General features: G+C 37.5%; 1 protein-coding gene across 3 annotated transcripts in view; it reads right to left on the reverse strand.

Annotated features, from left to right (window-relative positions):
* Positions 1-25,530, reverse strand: part of VPS13B (vacuolar protein sorting 13 homolog B) — a 403,839-nt gene that overhangs the window by 44,369 nt on the left and 333,940 nt on the right. For all 3 annotated transcript variants that reach the window (XM_088149087.1, XM_088149086.1, XM_088149088.1), the window contains exons 43-45: positions 21,260-21,421; positions 5,694-5,849; positions 4,062-4,325 (exon numbers count right to left, since the gene is read on the reverse strand). In XM_088149087.1, coding sequence (XP_088005213.1) covers positions 4,062-4,325; positions 5,694-5,849; positions 21,260-21,421 — 582 coding nt within the window. The remainder of the gene's footprint in view (positions 1-4,061; positions 4,326-5,693; positions 5,850-21,259; positions 21,422-25,530) is intronic.

Consider the following 25,530-nt stretch of genomic DNA (forward strand, 5'->3'; position numbering starts at 1 on the left):
AGAACTGCACACATTACACCTCTGCTTCGTGAGCTGCATTGGTTACCAGTTTGCTTCTGAGTCCAATCCAAGGTGCTGTTTTTGACCTTTAAAGCCCTACATGGCACGGGACCAGGTTATTTGAGGGACCGCCTCTCCCCAGTGACATCTACCTATCCCATCAGGCCTGGCAAGAGAGTCATGTTGTGGGTTCCATTAGCTAGGGAGTTTTGTCTGGCAGGTCCTATGAGGAAAGCCTTTTCTGCCATAGCCCCTCCTCTATGGAACACCATTCCCCCCTGAGGTGAGGCCAGCCCCAACCCTTTTGGCCTTCCAGAAGGCCCTCAAAACATGGTTTTGTTAACAAGCTTGGGGATCCCATGGTAGAATGGAGCCTGCTGGATGGTTATTTGATCGTTAACTGATGCACTCTTTATATGCTGGCTGCCATTTTGTTTTTTACTTTGTTTTTATTTTTAATTTAAATTGTGGTTTGATTGTTTTTTATATTACTTTTATGTATTTTGTTCTGTTATGTACACCACCCAGAGTCACTATGTGAGATGGGTGGCTATACAAATATGACAAATAAATAAATAAATGAAAATAAGATGGGGTCTGACCAATGCAGAACAATAACAATTCATTATTTGCAAACTATACTACTGTTGATGCTATCTTAAAAATCGCATTTGTCTTTTTTTTTTTCTAGTCACAAAACACTGACAACTCATATCCAATTTGTAATCAGTGACTAGTCACATATCTTTTTCTATTAACAAACCAAATATTTCCCATTCTATACCCAGGTATTTGATTTCATTTCCTAACCAAATAAAGTTATATTTGTCTCGGTTACAATATTCATTTTTGTCAGCTCATTTCTCTAACTTAAAATCATTTAAATTTTATTTCTCTCTTTTAGGGTATTAGCTATCCCACCCAATTTTGTGTCTTTGAAAATTTGATAAACATTCCTTCACCTCTTTATCCAAGTCATTAATAAAAATGTTGAACCTTGTGGCACATCAAGCAATACCTCATTCCCACTGGATAAGGAATTGCTGATTAACTTTCCTTGATTAAAATGTTTAAGCTGCTTATGTATCCACTTAATTGTCATGCCATTCAACACACACCTATGTTGCTAATAAGAATGTTGTGGGGTACTTTTTCAAATGCTTTGCTGAAATCATAATATATGTTGTCTATACATTACCACAATCTACTAAGAAGTTATCCTATCAAAAAATAGGTGTAAGTCTTTGCAAGATTTGTTCTTGACAGTCCATGCTCCACATTGTTTTCAAAGTCCTTAAAGATTTATGGAGAATGCTTCCGGTGAGGCTAGTGAACTGATGCCTACGTTCTGTGGGAGACATCACGGCCGAAAGGCAGCTGGATGTAGATCTGGACTGCCGATAACTCTCTCTGGATCAAAGAGAAATCTTGAGATCACCCCCATGCATTCTGGACACCTGTTTTTTTTTTTTTTTAATGAGTCAGCAGCAGAAACTGATGCAGCTGCTTGTGATCAGCTGGGAATTGTGGGTTTCATCATGCTCTGAGCCATTAATGTAGCCTCTCAAGGACTCAAAGTTCATCTAAACCTCATCCTCTTAATCACCCTGAAGTTTAATTTTTTTCCTTAGTGCTTCTTCAAGAATGAAAAACCTTCAGAACAGCAAATTGGCATTTGCTGGGTGAATTCCTCTTCAATCCGTTTAAAAAGAAAGAAAATTCTGTTTCCAGTTTTGTAAGATCTTTATTTTTTGCAATAAATAACAAAAGGGGGATTATAGTGTGTTTTGGAAAGTTTTTGAACATTAAGGATTTGGATGAAATTGATTTAGGGTAAGACTTTGGAAGTTAATTAGCCTCCGATAGCTTCTCCTGTGGGGGAAAAATTATGTTTATACTTTGCCCTGATAAAAAAGCTTTGAAGGTTAATCACCAGAGAGCACCAGATGGCTACTAAAGAAAACAATGTATAAACTGGCTCAAGAAATGTTGGGATTATTTAACCCTATATTGGAACCAAAAGTTGCTATTGAAGAGAACCAAGCTCCTTGGAAGATAACTGAAATGCTTTTAAGGTGGACTTAAAAATTATAAACTATAAGAAAGAGATGGAAATATTGGATTTACAAATGGAATTGGATGATCATTTGAAAATCAAAAGAGGGATATGGATTACCTGCTTAAATTGGAATATAAGAAATTTACAGGAGTGGCTATATTAAAATTACATACGGTTTTTGATAAAGATGACAATGATTTTGACAGAAAAGACAAGGATAATAGAAGAAAGAAGATGCTGGAATTTTATTTATGGGATTTAAGGACTGATGGAAGGCAGAAGAAAAAATACAAAAATGGTTTATTTGATTATGGTTAAGTAATGGATTGTTATTTTTGGTGATGTTTAATGGTTACTTTGATTGGAGCACTCTTTTTTGGAAATGTCTAATTGGGTTTAATGGATTAGTTTGTAATATCTATATTACTATTTTTGGTATACTAATAAAAGATTATTATTTCTGGTAAAGTTTAATAGTTTTTTGCATTTAATTTTTTTAATGTATAATTATTTAATTGGGTTTAATAATGGGTTGTTATCTCGAGTGATGATTAGTGGTTATTTTTTTTATTCATTTATAATGTTTGTCAATTGGGATGAGATTTTGATTATTAAGAGAGGGATTAGGGGGATTATGTTTAAAGGGAAAGGGGGACTAAATGCTTATGTTGCTAGCTATATCTGTTAATCTTGAGACCTTTTGTTGATTAATAAGGAAAGCTGAGGATTTAGAAATGGGTTTATAGAAATGGGGTGAAGGATGGAATGAAGATGTATTTGGTAGTATTTTAAGAGACAGTGATAAATTGTTAACGTTTTATATACTTGCTGGGGATGAAAAGGGAAGCTTCTTCTTAGTACTTTGGGGGGGATTTATTTTCTTTTTTTTTTGCACTGTCTTATATTTTTACATCTATTTTGGTATTTGATTTTTGTATTAGTTTTATCTGTTTTATATAATCTTCAATAAAACTATTTTAAAAAGTCCTTAAAGATTTATAATCTGCTCTAGAATCTTTCCAAGTATCAATGTCAGAAATGGATTAGTTTGTAATTCCTTGGACTCTCTCTTTTCCCCTTTTTGAACATAGAGATAACACTTGATGATAATTTTTAATACAGGAACAGAATAATTCTTCCAATTACGTGGCATTTTAATAGTTCTTCAGAATTTCTCAAAGACAATACATAAAGGTTTTGCTAGCTATCATCAAGTTCCTTCAATACTCTATAGTGGAATTCATCTAGCTCTGAAGATTTAAATTCACTGAAAGTAGGGTGTTCCTTGACCAAATTTCTGTCAATATTACGTTTCAATCTAGCACCTTTAGCTGCTCTTCACAACTGCTTGTTGGAGAAGACTGAGTGAAAAGAGGAGGTAATTGGCTCTATCTTTCCTCTGTTGCCTGTTAGTATTTTATTAACTTCACTGAGCAGCTGTTACATCAATTATCTTCTCTTTATTTTGAACATACATAAAGTTTTTAATTAGCTTTCCTGATAACAGTTCTGGAATATTTTTACACACACACACACACAGGTACCCACTTTCTTAGTGAATGCCTGTCTTTTGTGGAGCCAAATTGGGTTTTCTTTTGCTATCCTCTATTTTTGTTCAGACTGGAAATGGCACCCATGTGCATTATTAGCAACTGAATAGGGTTTTTAAAAAAGGATAAAGAATTGCCCCATTTGGACTGGGATACATATGGGTTGGGGGGAGGAGGAAAAAGGGAACATTAACCAATCAGGTTAATCACGGTCTATATTCCTACCCTTTCCTTCAAACCAAATGAGGGCAAATAGCTAATTGTATGTCTGGTATTATCTATTTTTTAGCCTTTAGAAAACTATTGTTAGAAGATTCCATGGGAGGTGTTTAAAAACTCATCAGGAAGCCTTTTAGCTTTAATGCCTAAATTATAGCTTGATCATCCATCTTCCTCTAGCTCAGAGGTAGCCTCTTTCAACACCCTGTCCTACAAAATATTTGCTTCCATACCTGGATGACCGTGCTATATTCCATGAGCTTCGACTCAAGTGACACATCTCTTGACCAATCTTCATTTCCTTTAGCCTTTACACTCAATTCTGTCAATTCATTATTTTCTAGAACATATGATGGTAGTTTCTGCTTGGGTTCAAGGCAATCATAGTGTTCTTTCACAACAGCCTGTCCATCAGGCCCAATATAATGCTGAACAACTTTCAGTTCAATGCTTTCAGAGAGGTAACTACATACAATTTGTCTTCCACAAATAATTATCTAGATTAAAAAAAAAACATACAGACAACACAGAAGAATGTTCTATATGAGCCAGTTCATAGACTGAAAGCTAAAGTGCACCTTGAACATAAACATTTGTATTACAGAAAAGTGCTCACAGAAAGATAAGAATGCTCAGATATAACTACCTTGGCCAGTAAACCAAAGTTTATTACACTGAGATCAGGCCTTTTAACCACATGTTCTGATCTGATCTGAGTTTTTCTTTTCCATGTTGAGCTTTAAGAAATACATAACAGATTCTTAAATCAATTTCCCATGTTATCTGAACTGAGATACTATATTTTAAGTACTGATTTAAAGTCAGGATATGTGAATCAGTTATCAGTGTAAAGAAAAAAAGCAGAGATTTGTTTTTACAGTTCAAACCTGAAAACTGGAAAAAAAAAGATTAAACTAAATCGGCTTCTCTCTGGGCTGGCAACAGTTACCCATGCCTTGGTTTCACCATGTCCAGAATACTGCAATATGTTCAGCCATGCGCTACCCAAGAAGACAACCAATGGGTGTCAATCGATGCAAGTTGCTACCTGTGATCATATCTTACACTGAAATTCCTGCACTGGTTGGCAACTGCTTCCAGGTCTGAATTGAAGTGGTTAGCCTTAATCTTTGAAACCATAAATTGCTTAGGGTATTGCTATCTGAGAGGCCACTTACCTTGTTATGAACTGTAATTTTTTTTATAAGAGTACTCTGAGCAGCCTTACTGCTCAGCAGGCACTGAGTCTGCAGACACTTATGTCCTGTTGCTGTGTTTTACTCAAAAGGAGGCTGGTGTTTTCCCTTCACAGTTCAATTTTAGTAATTACTGCATTATATTATATTTTAATTGGGTCCTTCATTAGTTTGTTTTCAGTTTTATTATTTTCTTGCATTGTTGCCCATATTTCTGTGAAATTATAATCAATGTAGGAAATTACTCTAGATACGAATAGCTAAAAGAATTGGTCTGGGGCGGGTGGCTATATAAATTGAATAAATAAAATAAATAAAAGGCAGAGGGGGGCAGAGTGTTCAAGATTTTCCAGGAGGCAGTATGATGAGTGCATTAGTCCCAATATATAAAGTGAACTTGCCACAACTGACAGATTTTCTGTTGTTTACTACAATTCTTATTTTCCGAACGAAAGCCTCTGTTAGACCTCCCACAGAAAGAGAAGAAGGGTGACAAGAGAGAGAAAGATGTTTCATGATTACCCCTGATCCGAAAGCATCAAAGCATCTGTTGCTATTGCAGTATTGCTAAGCGTAATTATGGCTAACAGCATCCTTAGACAATGTGATGGGGAAAGAATCCTGTCTGGAAATGCCCATGTATTACATGCAAACCTTCTTGTTACTTACTTGTTTCTGTATTCCACAGAGCTGCTGGATCTTGATAATAAGTGAAGCTGTCCTTCCCTTGTACTGAATAGTTCTGATAAATATTCCTGCATTATCTACACTAAATGGCTCAGACCACCGCCAGTTTCCCCAACCTTCAATACAAATATGTAGCAGCTGAAAAGAATAAAAAACAAACAAACCAGAAACAAACAATAAACATGTTAACTGATGACCCATAATAACCAGTTAACCCTATGGCAAGAAACACGTTTTATTGCTGAAAAGGTTCTCATTATGAGAACTGAAAATGTCTATTACCTTTCATTGGAAAAATAAACAAGCCGCATGACCCATGTAATCTAGCATTCGAGGACATCATAAGTCTTGATAATCATGTGTTTTATATTCCATAAAGTAAATAAACTTCTAGTTTTGAAAAGAGAATTTCTAAGCATGCTAGCCTATTTTATTAGAGGCTAACTTTTACCATATAGTTATTTATGATGACACCCCTCCCTCTAGCCCAAAGAAGGTTACCAAGTTGATGTGCTGTGAATACTAAAAACACAAATAAAAATCAAGGCCTCAAGAAGGAGATAACGACCCCCTACTCACAGACTGAGGACAATGAATCAAGGCTAATGGACTGAATGTTCTAAAATTATGCTTTCCATCCAGTGAAGGCTGACACTGACCTTTAAAAGGGAGGTGCAATAGCAAACAGCTAAGATATTGCAACCCAGTCGCCTGCTGGCAATTTTTGGTTCCTTCAGCACAAAACTGCATATAAAACAAACATGTCCAGTACAGTGGGTGGCTTTTGAATGACAAGAGCTAGGCCTTGATTACTAACACAAATATACAGGATGATAAGTACCCTCAGGGAAAAAGTTATTCTCTGAAACAACTTTGATATTTAAATCTTAGACACCAAGTAAAGAAACAGAAGTGCTGTGGCTGAAACCAAGTGGCTTACAGTTTCATTGGGGGGAAGTGACACATAAGCAAAATACAAGGAATAAGACTTGGGAGAGAGAAAGGTAGCTGGAAAAACAAAACGGAGGCATGGCATATAAAAACTTTAGTATATCACTAAAAAAGTTTGATGCCAAAATAAATGTTCTGGACTAAGATGTATTGTTATCTCAGGTATTGAGCTAGAGTGGTTGGAGCCCCTTGCGAGTGTAAGACATGTTTGTCTTCTTGACCAGTTCTGCCATCTTGTCACTGCCACTGTTATATGCGTTCTGTAAATTTGTGGTTTGTTTTTATGCTGGGAGCCAGCCAGAGTCAACTGGAATTGGGCAGAACCTAAGTCAATACCAGTAGTCCTCACTTAACGACAGTTGGGACTGGAATTTATGTCGCTAAGCAATGCGGTCATTAAGCAAATTAACATGTGACCTTCTTCCCTTCTTTGCAGCATGAAGCCAGCCCCGCCCCCTCTCAGAGGCTCCAAAGAGGGCTTTGTGCTGCAAAGAATGGGAAAAAAAGGCTGCTTTCAGCTCTTTTCCCCTTCTTCACAGTGCAAACCCAGCCCCATTGAGCCCAGCAACTAGGCCAGGAATGCCTCATCAGCAGCGGAAGCAAGAAGACGGTGGCAAAGGTCAGCCGGGGTGATGGAGTGCAGAGCAGCAGGGGCCCAAAAGGGCATAGATGGGGAAGGAGATAGGCAGGTGGGGGAGTTGAAGTGCCCCTGCGATTGTAATTGCAGGTGGGCTGCCAAGTGCCTGAATTTTGATCATGTGACCACAGGGGTGCTTCTGTCATAACTGCAGGCACAAGTTGTAAGTCCATTTTTCAGCATCATCATAATTTCAAACAGTTGCTGAACAAATGGTTGTTAAGCAAGGACTACCTGTAAAATAAAATAAAATAAAATAAAATAAAATAAAATAAAATAAAATAAAATAAAATAAAATAAAATAAAATAAAATAAAATAAAATAAAATAAAATAAAATAAAATAAAGATAATAATTAGCCTGAATATAGACTATCCAGGTTAGTGCTCCTGTTTTTTCCCCCTACACTATTATTATTTTTTAAGTTTTGTAAAACTTAAAATAAAGAAACATTCCAAAGCAACCAACAGAAAGCGTTTCCCAGAAGAAATTCTGAATCATTACAGGTAGTCCTCTCTTAACGACTGTTCATTTAAAAACGGTCCAGAGTTACAACAGCCTTGAGAAAAGTGTTTTACGACCCCTGCAGTCACGTGATTGTGATTTGCAACCTTTTTTATGATGGTCATTAAGCCAATCATGTGGTTGTTAAGTGAATTCTGGCAAAAAACATCCATCAGGGAAGCTGGACTTGCTTAATGACCATGTGATTGGCTTAACGAACATGTGATTCTCTTAACATCCATTCTAAAAAGGTTGTAAAATCAGCTCCGATTCACTTAATGACCAAACTGCTTAGTGACCTAAATTCTAGTTCCTATTGCGATCAGATAGCGAGGACTACCTGTACTGGTTTCTGCCTGTTCGTGCTGAATCCACTTAGTAATAAACCATTAACATGTCTACCACATATATAACATGGCAAAGCCAGGATTTTGAATCATAATTTGAACAAGCCACAGGGCCCTAATTTGCACATAAGAAATAATGAGCAAAAGAAATCAATTATGGAATAGTGTTATGCATCAACCTGACGGCTATGTTTGACAGTATACAGAATTCTGAAGTGACACAGTCCTTTACAAGAGACTTAAACCTACAACAGATTAAGAAGAAAAGAATGGGGTTTAGTCAGATATCTTCCATTAATTGTAAACGTTAAAAAGAAAACCTAGTGAAACTAGAATTCATGAAATTAATGAAAAAGGAATTGACTTTGAAAATGAATTATCAGTGGACAAGAAAAAAAATAGCTTGATAAAAAAAGACAGAAGGACAGCCCTAGGTATAGCAAGCACAAGTAAAGATGAAGAAAAAAAGATTATTTATTCCAAACATTCTGCTCAGTATTGCTGCGAATCTCAACATCAACAATCATGAACTTCTTTCTTGCATTAATCCTTTTAACATAAATTGGAAGAGGTAACCCCATTACATCATATTTTAATAATCAGGAAAAATGGTATAATTCATGTATTTTCTCTTTAAAAAGGGATTGTCTATTTAGATAGAAAGTCTCAGATAAGAAGCCTAAATCTCCAAATATTTGGGTTCCATAGTACCATTTTCTTTGGTCCTTTGTAGCATTACTCCAGAAGAGTGGGGTAATTAACATAGATAATTCCCAGATCATCTTAAACTGCTGTCAGGCTGCCATCCACCACATCAGAAAATAACATTTTCACCACCTGCTATGCTAGTGCACTGTCAAGAAGTTTTTACTTTTTCTTTGCAAGTAAAAAAATCTGGTGTAAATATTTATGATCAACTTGCCAAACTGGGAGACAAATTAAGTACAAACAAATTTGACTTGCACCTTATATTTGATCTTGGTTATAGAACCCACTACAGTTTACCTCTATTAATTTAATTTGAAAAATTTCTATTCTAACCGACTGTATTTAATTTTGAACAAAATTGTTTATAGACTGCTATTGGGAATCATTTATACCATTAATGAAATCTAGTTTTGCAATCCAAAAAAGTATGAGATCTTTGATAAAAGTAACAGATACAGTGATGTTTAAATGTTTGCGAACCTGTTTGAATTTGGATCATTTTCCCCAATAAATAAATGAACAAGTATAATATTTTGGACTCATGTGTTTAATTGGGTTCTATTTATCTAGTGTTAGGACTTGTCTGGAGAACAGATCACATTTTAGGTCATATTTATGCAGAAATATTGAAAATTCAAAAGGGTTTACAAACTTTTAAGCATCACTGTAGTATAAATTGCTATAAAACTGGGAGGGAAAGGGTTAAGGATAGCCCCTCTTTCCAATAAAACAGAGCCATACCTAAGAGAATTTCTGCAGAGGTCCATACACAAAAGTTACCCACTACATCACACAATTCAAATTCTGGTTACTCGAGCCTGCAGACGTGTTGCATTTCAGCCCACAGAATTCCCAGTCAATATGAGGAGCAGGCCCAGTGACGTGGAATTCTGGGTGATGTGCTCCAATGTATTTGGAGGATATTGGGATAGAAAAGGTTGGCATAGTGCATTTTCCTCCTTCCAGACAAGTGGCACTCTGGCTTACTTGCTCTTAACAGCGTTACAATTTCAAGGGGCCAGGAAGCCGTTGTTAAATTGTACTTTGTACTTTTAGGCACCAGATCTCTGAAACTGAGCAGAATCATATACTCAAGAAACATCTTGAATCCAAATGATATCAAGGACCTCTGAACAAGCGAGGGTCTCAAATCTTGAAAGAAGCGTGCTAGATACATTATCTGCTAAAGAAGTACAGTTTGAACAAAATGCAGTGAGACATTTAGAGGATAGATTTTGACAGAATAAAAAGAATAAAGGGAAAAGAATAATTCTGAGAAATTCTTTTTTAACCGTACGTACTCATTGAGATTTTCAGCAGTTTTCCAAAACAAGGGAATCTAAATTTCTACCTTCTATTTATTGCTGTTTTTAAGTAGCTATTAGATAAAGGGTTTACTTTTAAATCCCATAATTGAAATCTTTTAACAAATTTACATCTGAAACAAATGTGTTTTGAGGTTTTAGCTGTATACCACTAAGGCAAAACCAAAGGAATTTTAAGTCTCTTTTCATTTATTTTTATTATGTACTTTAAGTGGGAAATTACAATACTTCTTCTTGACTGTAATCAACAAAATAACAATGAAGTCTTTAAATGATACAAATGTTAATGAAATCCAACCCTTTGAAAACAATTCATTTTCACTGAAAGAACTGCCGTGCCATACTTAAAAAAAACATTTTTGCAAAGGTTAAATAAAGTATTTTATGGCAATCACTGGTGCTCAGTGCCTCTGTAACAAGAAACACGAGCTGCAGGTTTTGCTTCCCAATAAGGGAGTGCGGTATTTGAGACCTGATCCTAACTCATTTTATCCCCAAGTGTGAATTAAACAAGTCAAATGTGAACTAATGCCTAGAGGAAAGTTTCTGACTCCAAAGTATGGATTATTTCATATTTCACATTTATCTCACAATCTGCTCTCAGAGTTCTTAAAATCCACTAACTTGGCAAGATGAGAATTATCATGAGGAATGAAACAGCTTCAAAACGATGAAGTCATCTCACATTCCATTAATCTGACACTTGCATAGCTTGTCCACAGTTGGGCACTATTCTGACCTCTAGATAATGAGTTCCTCAAGAATAAGCATCACTGAAACAGTTTGGAACATACCACAACATAAAATGCCCACACTGAACTCCTAATGAATTTGTATTAATCCTGCATACTTACAAGCAACTGCCTGTTGAGAGATTAAGACAGAGTGTTAAAAAAAGAACTTTGCTTATGCAGTCCACAAGGTATCATGCTATTTGACATTTTTCCAAACTATTTTTTCAAAATACCCACACACATTATATGACGCAGATGCAGGTGTAGAAGAAGAGAGAGTACTATATATAAAAAAATTCCTATATTCCCCAGTGGATCACTTCCACCTCTCAATTCTGGTGTCATGGTAATAAAATATCAATAGAACAATAATAACATGGAATATTACAAAACTCATTAACTTCAATGATTGCCAGAATCTTGGGTTTCAGAAAACCAAGCATGTAGTGCTATCGATGATAGAGAATGCTCCACAGCTGATCTGCTTTTCATAATCTTTGCCTCTCACTCTTCTTTTTAACACACTGTCCATTTTTTTCTGCTTGATGGAACAGTCTTCATTCTTCACACAATATTAGTAAATGTATTCAGCTAAGAGTCCTTTATGACTCCTTTTGTCTCATTCCTAATAACAGTACAACTTATTCTGAATGCTACGTGCCTAAAAACTACCAATATCAAAAAATGAACTTCTTGTTATATTTCATTTTTCTTTTTTTAATAAATAGTTATTTCCAGTCTCATTCAATTTAATAAACTGACAGCAGAAAATAGGAATAATTCTCCAAAGTTACCTGACAGATCTGGGGGGTGGGGGGGGGGATACTTGAACTCAGGATTACAAGATTCTAAACTAAACCCTCACCTGCTGGGACTTCCAGGAGAGGTATGGTGAACTGAAGACGGCTCTGTGAAAGTGGAGCCAATGATTGCAGCAAAGACAATGAAGTAGACCACTTCCTTGGAGCCTCTCTGTATAAGGAGAGGACAAGAGATTGCCCACATGTGCTCCAGATAGCTGCTCCTTGTGAGGAGATGGCAGGACAACATTTTTTTATGGGTTTGAGAACTAGGAGACAACTGGATTAGCCATCTTGCTTGTAACCATAGAATCTCACTTTCTAATCACTTTTGGAAATTGCTCATTGACCACTTCTAAGTTGGTCAATGCTTCTAAGGAGACCTTCAGACCAACAAATCTGAAAATGCTGGGTGACTCTGTCTTCAATCCCGAATGAAAGAAAATTTTAATTGTAACCTTAAAAATGTAAAGAATCTGAAATAACAGCAAAAAGCTAAATATGATTTTGATCTTAGGAAGTTATAAATGGACTAAGGGTCCATATAAAATTATAATATTTAAACTTTTACAATAAGATTTTGGAATTAATTATAAAGGTCAAACAGCTTCTCATGGGAAATAGATTCTGTTTTGGTTTTTACAAGACAAAACAAAGATAAGCAATTTCATTATTTCAAAAACTGGACACTAGAGGTAAGTAAAGTTTTTAGGCAGAGGAAAAATTTACCAACCTGCAAAATATTGCAAAGTGTTCTAACAATGGAAATACTGAAGGAGAATTTTGAAGAATGGAATCAGAAAATAGTAATCACAATATCAGTAATGTCAATAGTGATGTTTGCTTCTATGGACAGACTATGTCCAAAAGATGTTATTGAAGAAATGATAGATGTAGAACAAATTTTAGCTGACAAGATAGAGATGGTATCGAAAGTGGATTTACAACTGACAGGCCAAGAGAATGACTTAGAAAAGGATGTTTCACGGGATCGACAAAAAAAATTAAAACTTTAAAGAGAAATACAAACGACAAACCAAGAGAGTGATCTGGATATTTTTTTTCTATTGGATTTACAAAAGAGGCTTGTTGAAGTCTTGAAGAACTCTGTGCAATGGGACAAAGAAGAAATGAAGAGAAATAAAATCCTATGACAATATTTGAATGAACTAAAGATTAAGACTATTAGAAGTAAAAGGAAGGAATATAAAATTGGTTTATTTGACCAAGGTTAAAAACAAGATATGTTGTTACCTCTAGCAATTCTTTACAAACTTTCTGCTGACACCAGGACTGAAAAGATGATGTTTTATGGATTTGTTTAAAGATAAGAGATGGGATATGGGATGAAGAGATAAATATTTGTAACCTTAGAGGGGGTGAAGACTCTTACATTTGTTTTATTTGTTGTGATGAAGATTGGAAGTCACTTCTTTATATATTTCTTTTCTCTTTCCTTATTATGTTCCTACTTTTCTCTTTCTCTCTTGCAATTTTTACTCATTGTTTCTAGTCTCTTTTCTTTCTTTAAGTGTAGTTTGTATTAGATTTTACTATTATCAACAACATTCTTAATTTTTTTTAAAATCCCTTTCACCACTTTGGGTGTGTCTTTCTCAATCTCGGGTCCCCTACCAAAGGCCTGGGAGTTTGACGGTTTTGTGTAGTATCAGCTCTTCCTAGCACTGCACTCTTCTGGACAGAGAGCTCTGATGTTGTTCCTGGGATCTGTTGGAGCCAGTCTCCCAGCTTAGGAGTCACAGCCCTGAGTGCTCCTACTACCACTGGGACCAACTTGGCCTTTACTTTTCACATCCTGTCTAGCTCTTCCTTCAGGCCCTGGTACTTCTCCAGCTTCTCATACTCTTTCTTCCTGATGCTGCTGTCAGTTGGCACCGCTACATCACCACCGCTGTCCTCTGGTCCTTGTCTACTATCACGATGTCTGGTTGATTGGCCAGTACCTACCTGCCTGTCTGGATGTGGAAGTCCCACAGGATCTTAGCCCCTGTTATTCTCTATATCTCTGTGGAATCTCCCATCTGGACTTGGGAGGGTCCCGTCCATACACTGTATTGATGTTCCTGTACATAATGCCAGCTAGTTGGTTGTGCCATTCAGTGTATGCTGTTCCTGCCTGCATCTTACACCCTGCCACTATGTGTTGGACTGTCTCTGAGGCCTCTCTGTACAGTCTGCACCTTGGGTTCTGTCTAGTGTGGTAGATCCCTGCTTCTATGGATTTGGTGCTTAGCGCTGGCTCTTGTGCTGCTATGATCAGTGCCTCGATGTTATCTTTTAGTCCAGCCCTTCCCAGCCACTGGTAGAATTCCCAGTGTCAGCCACCTCAGCTATCAGTCGATGGTACATCCCATGTAGGGGCTTGTCTTGTCAAGGCACTTCCTCCACTTGAACTTCCTCCCGTTTGCTGCTGCCTCAGGCATTATCTCAGCAGCTCATCTTTGGGTGCCATCTTATTGATCTACTCCTGGATGCTCCAGGTTTTGTTCAGGACAGTGGCTTTGACACTCACCAGACCCCACCCACCCTCTTTCCAGCTAGTGTATAGTCTCTATGTGCTAGACCTGGGGTGGAAATCTCCATACATTGTGAGGAGCTTTCAGGTCTTCGCATCGGTAGCCTCCATGTCCTCCTTTGGCCAGCTCACTATACCTGCAGGGTAATTGATGACTGGTAGGGCATACATGTTGATGGCATGGATCTTGTTCTTCCCATTGAGCTGGCTCTTCAGGACCTGTCTTATCCTTTGGTGGTACTTGGATGTTGCTGTCTTCCTTGCCTCCTCATCGTAGTTCCCATGTGACTGTGGGATACCAAGGTATTTGTAGCTGGTCTCTATGTCTGCTATGTGGCCCACTGGTAGTTCTACCCCATCAGTATTAACTACCTTCTTTCTCTTTACTACCACCTGACCACACTTCTCTGGTCCGAATGATATCCCAATGCCTTCACTGTAGATCCGAGTCAGGTGGATTAGTGAGTTGATGTCTCGTTCACTCTTAGCATACAGCTTGATATCATCCACGCAGAGGAGGAGGGTGATGGTAGTTCCACTCTTGAACTTGTATCTGTATCCAGTCCTTGTGATTATGTGGCCGAAGGGGTTCAAGCTTATGCAGAATAGCAGTGGGGACAGTGCATCACCTTGGTATATGCTCCACTTGATGGCTACTTGTGCAAGCTGTCTTGAGTTGACTTCCAGTGTTGTCTTCCACAGTCCCGTTAAGTCCTTGAGGAAGGTCCTTAGTGTCCTGTTGACTCTGTATAGCGCTAGGCATTCACAGATCCATGTGGGTGGCATTGAGTCGTAGGCTTTCCTGTAGTCAATCCAGGCTGTGCTTAGATTGGTCTGTTTAGACCTTGAGTCTCGGGTGACTGCTCTATCTATGAGCAACTGGTGTTTTGAGCCTCTGGTGTTGTTCCCAATGCCCTTCTGAGCTGTGCTCATGTACTGGCCCATATGGTCTTGTAACTTGGCAGCTATGATGCCTGATAGGACTTTCCATGTTGTGGGAAGGCAGGTTATTGGATGGTAGTTGGATGGTGCTGTTCCCTTGTGAGGGTCTTTCATGATAAGTACTGTCCTTCCTTGTGTTACCCAGTCTGGGTGGTAGCCTGCTGCTAGCCGCTGGTTCATCTGTGCTGCTAGGCATTCATGCACTGCTGTTAGTTTCTTTAGCCAGTAGGTGTAGATCATGTCCAGGCCAGATGCTGACCGGCTTTTCATGTTCTTGACCTACTATTGAATGTCTGCTACTATGATGGTGATTGGTTCCTGTTCTGGGAAATTGCTGTGGTCTGCTTTCAGGTTCTGCAGCCACTTTGCACTGGTGTTATGTGGCTTCTCTTTCTCCCATATGTTCTTCCAGTACTATTCAGTTTCTGCTCCTGGTGGCTCTGCTGTTACTGTGTTGTTGCACTGCAGTTGGGAGTATACCTTGGATGGTTCTTTGGAGAACAGGGCATTTATCTTCTTGGCCTCTGCTTCTCTAATGTATCTCCTTAGCTTGGTAGCCAGTGCTGTGAGTCTTTGTTTAGCAGTCTCTAGGGCTTCAGATGGAGTCAGGCCCTTGTATTTTTTCAGTAATCAAGTCTTATCCTTAATCTCTACACCCTTCTGTAGTTCCACCAGCTGACTAACATATCTTCAAGTTGCCTTGATCTTAGCCTCCAACATCATTTTCCGGGGGAGGGGGTATGTACTGCTGTTCTTGATTGTACAGCCAAGCATCTCCAGGTTTACAGTGGATGTAGTGTATACCACTTCATTGGTTTCAGTTATGGTGGTAGTAGGGATTGTTGTGAGGGCTCCACTGGCATCTTCTAGCATAGTATCTGATGGTACTTCTCCACTAAGCCTTGGTAATTGGTCCCATCCATCCCCCCCCCCCCACCCACCCATCCATCCATCCATCCATCCATCCATCCTCACTTGCTGGATCATATATTCCTCAAAATAGTATTTATTTATAAAATGTGTATGACACATTTTAACACTAAGGATACTGTAGCTAGCTAAACCTCACAGTAACAGAAATACTAATATGGCATTATAGAGTTTAGGATGAATAATAAATTATATTCCCAGATTGAAAATTATTTGGAAAGTGGTTAGAATATATGAACACAGGAATATTCTGCTAGATTCATGTAATGACCCCTCTAGAATACTGGTACACCCAGTGGCCATTTAGATTTTTCAGGTAGAATATGAAGGCAAAATGACTGGCATGCTGAAGCCTGAACCCAGTGATTCCACTTGTGGTACTTGTCCTGATCTGTAGCTATTGACAGCTATATCTTCAATGAATGTGGCCAATTCTCTTTTAAAAGAAACTAAACAAGGTGTTATCACTGTATCTTATACCAGATTTATGGCAGCATAAATTGTTTATGGCATTGCAATTCACAAATCATGACTTAAAAAAAAAATACTGTGGAGGTTGTGGCCATGGGGTTCTTTGCCTAGTTTTGGCCTTTGCAAAAGCTGAGACTGTATCTGGAAGAGAAGGCCTTGGCATCAGTAACTCATCCCCTCATCCCCTCTGGAGTAAATTACTTCAATGAGCTGTACGTGAGGTTGCCTTTGAAAACTACCCAGAAGCTGCAATTGACAGCCCGCCTCCTGGCAGAGGAAAACCACTTCAGCCCCAAAACACCAATTTTTGCAGGCACTGCACTGACTTCCAGTAAGTTTCCAAGTGCTTGGTTCCCTGTATCTTCAAGACCATCTGTTTCAAGTGAAACCAACTTATCTGGTCTGTTCACCCACAGCAGGGATGTAAGTTTGGGGAGGGTGGGAGAGAAGACAATGTTTGTCAATTATGACTCCATTCTTCTGGAACAGTTTGCCTGCAGAAATCTAGATATGATACTTCTCCAATGGTGTTCAGAAAAGTGGCTAAAGACAGAAGTGTCAAGGAGGTTTCAATCATGAAAATTTTTGGATTTTTATTTGGATAATAGAAGCTACATTGGATTGACAGTTCTGGTGGTTTTATTAACATTATGTACTTACAGGTAGTCCTCCCTTAATGACCACAATAGGGATTGGGAAATTGGTTGTTAAGCAGGATGGTTGTTAAGTGAGTCACCATGTGACTGGATCCAATCTTACAACTATTTTTACTATGGTGGTTAAGTGAATCACCACAGTCATTAAGCGAATTCAGCTTCCCCAGTGGACTTTTTTGCCGGAAGTCGCTTAACGATTGCGGTGATTCATTTAATGACCATCATAAAAAAGATAGCAAATTGTGATCACATGACCACAGGGGGTGGTGTGATGGTTTGCGACAGTTGTAAGAGTGACTACAGGTCATAAGGCACTTTTTCCGAGGCCGTTATAACTTCAAATGGTCATTAAATGAACAGTCATTAAGTGAGGACTACCTGTATTTGATAAGATTTTATTTTGTACTTTGTAAAATGCTGGAAGTTTTGGAATCTGGCAGCACAGAAAAAGTACAAATAAAAAATTTTTTTAATCTTATTTTAAGATGTATAGAGCCATCTAACTCACAAAAATGCAACTCTGGGCAGAAATAAAAACACAAATACAATAGAAATGGCCTAAAATCCACAACAACAACCAAATACAGAGGTAGGGTATACCACCACAGACCATTCCTGGCAGCTATGGGAGCTGCTATGCTGTTTCAGGAGGTTGCTACCCACCAAAAAAACAGATGAATTCCACCACTGGAATCAGTTCTTACTGAACTGGATTGTGTATAATGCTAAAAAGCTTTCTTTCCTACAGAAAAAAATCAAATTGATGCCAAGCAAGCTGTAGCCACATCCATCCTTAATATTAGGAGCCTCTGCTTCTCCTTAGAAAATTCCTGTTCCTCCATTCTGTCATAGTTAGAAGGGAGTTCTCAGTGATTAAGAGACAAAAGGAACCTCTGGTTGGAAAGTTACTGTTTCCCCTTAGAACCACTGTGGTCCTTGTTTATCTTGGCCGTTTTTCTAAGAAAAGTGTTCCCTGGGGAAGGATTTCTGGGACAGGAGGACCAAGACCAGAGGAGAGCTTGAAATAACTCAAGTCAGAGAAGAATTACGAAGGCTTTTGTGCTACCTCTTGTTATGCTAGGAAGCCCAGCCCTTGGAGCAATGATTGTTCCTACATTTCACCTTCTGCTTCTTGGGGAGAGGGAGATTTGGATTGGTTTGGTTGGTTTACCCTGCATAAAATAGTCCTGGCCCCCAATGTCTCATGGGAAATAACACCCTTCATCCATTTTCAAAATCAAATTTCCTCTATGGGAACATTAGGCTTGAGGTAGCTCTTGCCTCCATCTGGTACCTTTTCAGGTTTTGCATATTTGGACGCTTGCATCTTAACTATTGGTGCCCTGGAGATGTGGGTGTCTCTTCCATGTTGCTGTCTTTGTTACACAATGAGATCTCGCATTCTGATTTGAGAAGGGAGGAAGTAGAACTACAAATATAAGTTTTAGGTTTTTATTGGGTCCTAGGCTTGGCTAAATCTTTTGTCGACATTGGGAGGAAGACTAGGCTGGATCCAGGATGTTTCCTGCATAGCAGTAGAGTGGTACCACTCATTCATGGCTTGAATACAGTACTTCCTGGGCTTCTGCTCTGGCCTCAGCCAAATGGGTGCTAGGAAGGGGCCCATCCTGTTTAGACATGGGAGTGTTCCAGGAAGGAAATGCTACTCCGGAAAGAAGTTATGTAACATTGGCTCTTATGACTTCCAGCTGGACCCCCCCCCCCCACTATGCCTGGGAGAGAGGACACATTTGTCCCCCTGGAGAGGTAAATCTAAAGTGTAGCTGCAGGAACAGGAGGATCCATTCCAAAGTTAGGAATGCCCTCTGGAAATCTCAGTAAAAGTACAGTTTCTCCCCCGGAATTACTTTACAGTATTTGTTTAGCAAGAATCTTTATCAAATTTCATCTTGTTTTAAATATTTTAAAATGTCCTCTGTTTCTTTATTATTTTGCCTCTGAAATATTCTGTTGCTTTATTTTAGATCACTAACTTGTGTGGTTTACTTTTATTATTGTGAATTGGGCATCTCATAGTTACATACATAATAAAAGTAACAAAACTCTAAAATAATATTCAGCAATCTCTGAATATTCAGTGATGCTTCTAGACAAGGATAGTTTAACAGTGCCCAGTCATGGTTGTTTGTGTTTCACTGCATGTGGAAGACTGCAACTGTCCTTCCAGGTTTTTTTAAAAATCCAAATAACATTCTGTAGTCAATTGGACAGTCTTACTTCCTGCAATCCTAAATGTTGGCAGAAAGATGAGTGGAAAAGATATGATTTTCATTGAGACTGCTGTGTTGAGAAAAAAGGGTTAAAAACTCCTGATCGTGATTGGCTGTGCTTCTTACTGCAGTTTAGAAAGAGAGAGAAACAGCTATAAAAACAATGCTATTTCAAAGGGGAAAGATTAATGTGAAAGCACTGCTTCCACAGAAGCAAAAACCATAGAGAAAAATATAGAGCTATCAATTATACTGGCCATAACTTGTCAAAAAAAGGTCCTTAAATTGCTTTCTGCAATGGGTAATCTATAGGAGGGGAAATTGTAAAGCTCTTCTCCTTTAGCTTTTTAAAAAGTTAACGAGTGAACTCAGTGTAGTTATTCCACAGTAAATGCACACTGAGTGCAGGTTTCTGTGATCGACCTCAGCCGCTCATAAACCTGCACTCAACATACAGAACCCAAAGAAGATACGGCTACAATTTCTCACTGAGGAAGACCTCTTCCTACTAAGGAAGAGCTAAACATTAAAGATAATGGTTCTCCCAGAATTATCTTCTTTTCTCACTGATTTTTTTCCAAGTACAAGTGATGACTATGTACAGAATATTGCGCTGCCAAGTTTTTTTTTAATACAGTGCCCAGCCCAGATTATTCTGGAAAATCAGCAGGAACAGCAGCAGTCAAGCAATATGAAATTGTCCTTCAATCACCAGACTGCTCTTTCCAGCTATGACCTCAAACTTTTACATCCATAATCTAATTTTCCACAACCCAATCCCTTTCTTGCTTATGTTCAGCAGCAAACAGCATACTGCAGTGATCTTCCTATTTACATGTTTTTATTTTTGCCTAAAGCACAATGATAAAAATAAATACTAGAAATGTTTGATTTTTTAGAATCTCTTTTCATTACCATTGGAATCTCTTCTCGTTATCAAATCTACCAAAGAAGCTTTTATGAAGGAAATAATTATGAAAAACACATGTGGGCTGTTTGCTCTGTTGAACCAACATGAGCTTCTTCACTGCAGTTCTGTGCATGCATGCACCATGCATATACCCCCACTCTGTGAAAACAGATGCAGCTCAAGCATATGTAGAAAGAGAGGAAAAAAGCTCATCAAAATCATTAGATGTTGATGAATATGGATATCTGTGAATTCCCAAAGAGTGGTGAAGTTGAGATTCTATTGTCAGTATATCTGAGAATGCAACAGGCAGTTATCATAAAGGACATCCTTCTCCAAGATCCCAAATTATGGTTCATTGTTCAGCTTTTGGCCTGCCATTTTCAAATGTATTGTCTTATGTCAACAGAAGCTTGTGCCCACATTGTTAGGATTAACATCCCAAAATCTGAAGACCAGTGTTTTCTCTCAAACCCAATAAATTATTGCTATGCTTAAATACAGAAGCCTGAAGTTTTTTTTAAATTGTAAAATGTGTGAGTGTACAGCAGTGTTTCTCAGCCTTGGCCACTTTAAAATGTATAGACTTTAACTCCCAGAATGCTGACTGGGGAATTCTGGGAGTTGAAGTCCACACATCTTTAAAGTTGTCAAGGTTGAGAAACACTGTATGGCTCCAAACTTGAATGACATATAAACATTTCTGGGTTTGCTCATCCTTTTTGTTTATCTCTTCTGTCTTGCAGTTTAAGCATGGACCTTCAGCTGAAATCTGGAAAGCTAAAGATAGCGGAATGCATGAATAACTAAATTGAATTATTTCAACACTTCCCACTTTTAACAACTGTTGCACTTTCTCTGACATACCTGTGGGGACTTGTGAGAGCGCCAGCTGTACTGGTGACTATGAAGACTCTCCAGCAAAACATTTTCATCAGTGTCTACCTGGCCAAACCGCAGTGTCTCCTGCGTGTCATTACAGATTACAAAATGGCTAAAGAGTAACTCTTCTGCCTCAGGGCACTGATTCTGGAAGAAAAAGAACAGAAAAACCAAACAAGCTTCAGATTAATTCCAAGATGTTTGGCAACTATCTGCCCAGCAGCGAAAGTTTCTGTACCAAAAGCCTTCTCTGTTGCAAGCTTTCCTACAAATTATTTTTTCCTCATAACAAAAATGGCAGAATCATTTATGGGTCCCAAAATTTATATCCAATAATAAAGTTCAGTTATACTGAACTGCAAACTACAGACAACAAAACAAGGGAATTACAATTTTTAAAAAAGATTTGATATACGTTATACATATGTGAACAACTCTGAAACAATGAAGTCTTCCTTTTTGCCTGAAGACAAATCTATGAATATTCAATTACTCAGAAATGCTTCTATATCTGGGGACATCAGTCTCCTCAAAATGCATACTGAACAAGGCATGTAGGTAAAAAATGAACAATGCTGCAGATCCATAAGGGTAATATTTAATGCACATCATACATTTCTGACATTTAAATTAGAAAAAATACCTAGCTGTACCTGCTATTTAACTGTTCATTGTCTGTCTTCAATCATTTGTATTTGGCCTTGCTACTGCTTTTTAAGAAATCAGGCTAGAGCAACAACTATATTGGACATCTTTCCATACAGTATGAACAACTGCCTTATTTGACAGTCTGTATAAAGTCTCAAGGGTTTATTAATCCCTATACTACATTGCGTTACAAGAATGGTTTGCAGGAAGAAGAGTAAGTGGCAATGTTACAATGAGATCTTCAAGACATTTTTCCTTTACATTTTGACCTTTATATTTTCTCACTCCATCAATTTGAAGCTAATTGCCAATTCTCTGTATCCCTTAACCAACAGGTAATATATTACACTGCCCACTTCTTCTATTGGAGCTCACAGGACCTCAACTGATTTCCTTTCTTCAGTCCCATTTTCAGTATTTCCATTCTCTTTGGTTATATTACTATGATGATTGTCAGTTTCACAGCGGGAGTATTTCTGAGTGATTTTTTTTCCTTCTTAGAATCTTCTCCCACACCAGTGGGTAAGTTCTTCCCTTGTTGTTTAGTTACTGATGGTTCTGTCAGCAAAATGCCACAGAAGTAATGGAAGCTTATAAAAGCAAGGAAGATGTCCAGATTTCTCAGCCAGCCAACTCCTTCTTGGCCATCAGATTTCTAAAGAATGCACTTTAGAAGATGTAGTTGTCAACACTTCATTTAGACCAACACAAAGAGCTACATTCTCAGGTCTTAGATGTAGAAAGTATGTAATCCATTACTTTTGAAAGTTATGCAAAATCACCCATGATGATGTATGTAGGTAAATACCTCTTCCCTGCAGGATGTTTGAACATCCCCAAGCAGAACTTGGTTTCTATAGTGACCACATGCTCCAGTGTGTATGTTCCATTTTATGTTATCTGTTAAAAAATACTGCATTCCTATATTCTCCTAACATCTCTTCTTGGCAAGATTGAGGTCTTGTATCCTTTCCACAGAGGCCAGTTATATAACCCGTGCTTATTTCCTCTCTCCTTTTAAATGTATGTGTATATACCTATCCACACTTAATCTCATTCAATTGTAGAAGTTAGAAATGGGGTTCAAGATAACTGGGGCAGAGCTAAGTTCAAGAAGATTTGATGCTACAAACTTAATGTTATATAATTTATGTTATAAATTATAAACATAATTTAATTAAAATGTTTAATAACAATTGAAGAAAGGAACACTGTCATTCCTGGTGCCATGTAAGAACATATTTTGTTTTGACATTCTTTAATGGTACATCTCTGATTACCATTAGCCACAGACATGGATTTACTTATTACCAATTTATAAAGAGGTCTTCCTTAAATAATTTTTTTTAAAAAAATCTGAAGAACTGTGTATTGGCCTATATAACATCCACTACTATTCATGCTACATAAATCTGAAGAGGGGAAGATTTTAGTGGGCCAACATTTCATTGGCAAAAGAATCCAAACTTTCAAGATTTCTATAATAATTTTCTACCATAAATGATTCCCCTCAAACACTGAAATATATCTTATTGTGTTCAAATGTAATGGGAGAACCTATCACATATATTCATATTAAATACATAAGTTACTTAAAAGAGAATTATCTGGACTGTACCTCTTATATTTCAGAACACTTTTTCCACTTTAACTGTGAAATCCTATAGAAACTCAGAAAGGTATTCCTATTAAGTTGAATAAAACTTGCTCCCAACTAAATTTTCAAAGACCTGCAAAGTTAAGACTATAAAAACAGTTGCTTACAGAAAGAAATCACTGGGTTTTTTTGGTGTTTTTTTAAAGAAACAGTTCTATCGTCTTGGGATTTGAACAGATGACCGGGGATCATATAGCACAGAGCCTGGTAATGTCTGTAATGCCTAATCTATTGTTAAACCTTCCATCATTATTTAAGAATAAAATTAGTTCACCTTTTGGGAAAAACAAATTCCAACAGAGGCTTCTGTTAATCTTGAACTCTTGACCTAAAGGTGTAAGGCCAAATTACTTTGTGCTTTGTATGTCAGCTCTTCTCCACAATGTGTACAAAAGTAGTTGTTTCTGATACTTAGTTAGAAAATATGAGGAATTCAATTAATGGTGGTGCTCTTGATTTTGCCTGGCAGAATAATGTGTTAATTGTGAACACTGAACATAAAAAAGTACTGACTAGTGGGAAGCTAATTTTCAGTATGTGGTAGAGAAGAACCCGCTGAAGAAACATGTTGTTACCAATTAACATTAATATGTAGTTCAGAGCCCACCTCAATAGCTAATGTACCCTAATGTACAACTAGGGTGAGTTTTTAATCAAGGACAGTCTAGGCTAGAGACTCACCCACCACATCAGAAGATGGTGGCAAAAACTCCCGAAATGAGAGGAAACAAGGAAATTGCAACAACAATTACAGAGGCATATCCTCTGTGGGTCATTTGAACATTGCCACCCCTGTGTATAAATCAGGTCTAACTATTCATAGAATGTACCTGACTGGAACATCTTGCTAGGCAACATATGGCTCTACTTACACAATCCTGTTGTTTCCAACTCAGAGTATTTCTTAAGGCTCCCTATAGTTCAAGTCAGTCAGTCATTTTCTGATGTGGTCTTACACATTTAAATATTTATACAATGCATTTTATTTGTACATATGTGATACTGGAGAGACTTTTTTCACTGCACAAAGCAATGGGTCTTTCTGAAGGCCATTTTGCAGTAGTTACTGCTCCACCAGCCCATGCAAACAGGCCTCCTTCAAAACTGTTTGCTTGTTTTCTGTTAAGCGCATTGCTCAAAATATGACAAAAAGCAGGAATTGGAGCTACAAAGACTCTTTTTTCACAGTGATATTTGAACCAGATGTAAAGATTTAAATCACACTAGCTCTTATTTTATGAATGTCCTTTTACAATAAGAAAATCCTGGAATGCCTTGAAAAAAGAAACTCTGATGTAAAACAGATGTTTTATCTTTTTTAGCTTTGCTATTGTAGTTTTGTGATGGGTAATTAATGCAGAAAACTTCATATAGGTACTGTATATAGATTGGTAAAGAGAAATTCTGGGGGAAGGACTGAATAGCTTGGCATAATGCAAGATTGTTTGGATAATCGCAGAAAATATTATTTGGATATATTTTTATTAATTTGACCCATTAGTTTTGTATATACAGCAAATCATGTAAGTTGTAGCAAAAACCTTCATTAAATAACAGGGAAGATATATGCCAGATATCAAATGTAACAGGGTTCTATTTTTCATTCAGTAAGATAAACAAAAAACTAGGGGAAAGTATAACTTTAAACCATGATATCATTTGGAGGGACTGGGTCAAAAATCCACAACGCTCCCTGGTTCTGCCTCCTATCTGAACTAAAAGGAAAGGGCTTATGATTATTTTTTTATGTCATACATAGGTTGGACCTTAGGAGGTTATATATATATGTGTGTGTGTGTGTGTGTGTGAGAAAAATATTTGGTATTACCATTATTCAACAAGTTACATTCCAATCTCAACTACACAGGCTTAAATCCATCCAAATTGGCCCATGAAATCATAATGTTTTTTGAAATAACTTTTAATGGCATAGTAGTAAGAATTTTAGTAT

The sequence above is a fragment of the Python bivittatus genome, unplaced genomic scaffold (genome assembly GCF_059951505.1).
Source record: "Python bivittatus isolate LINGU-HERP-01145 unplaced genomic scaffold, Pbiv_v1 ctg000590_np1212, whole genome shotgun sequence".
Classification (NCBI taxonomy): Eukaryota; Metazoa; Chordata; class Lepidosauria; order Squamata; family Pythonidae; genus Python; species Python bivittatus.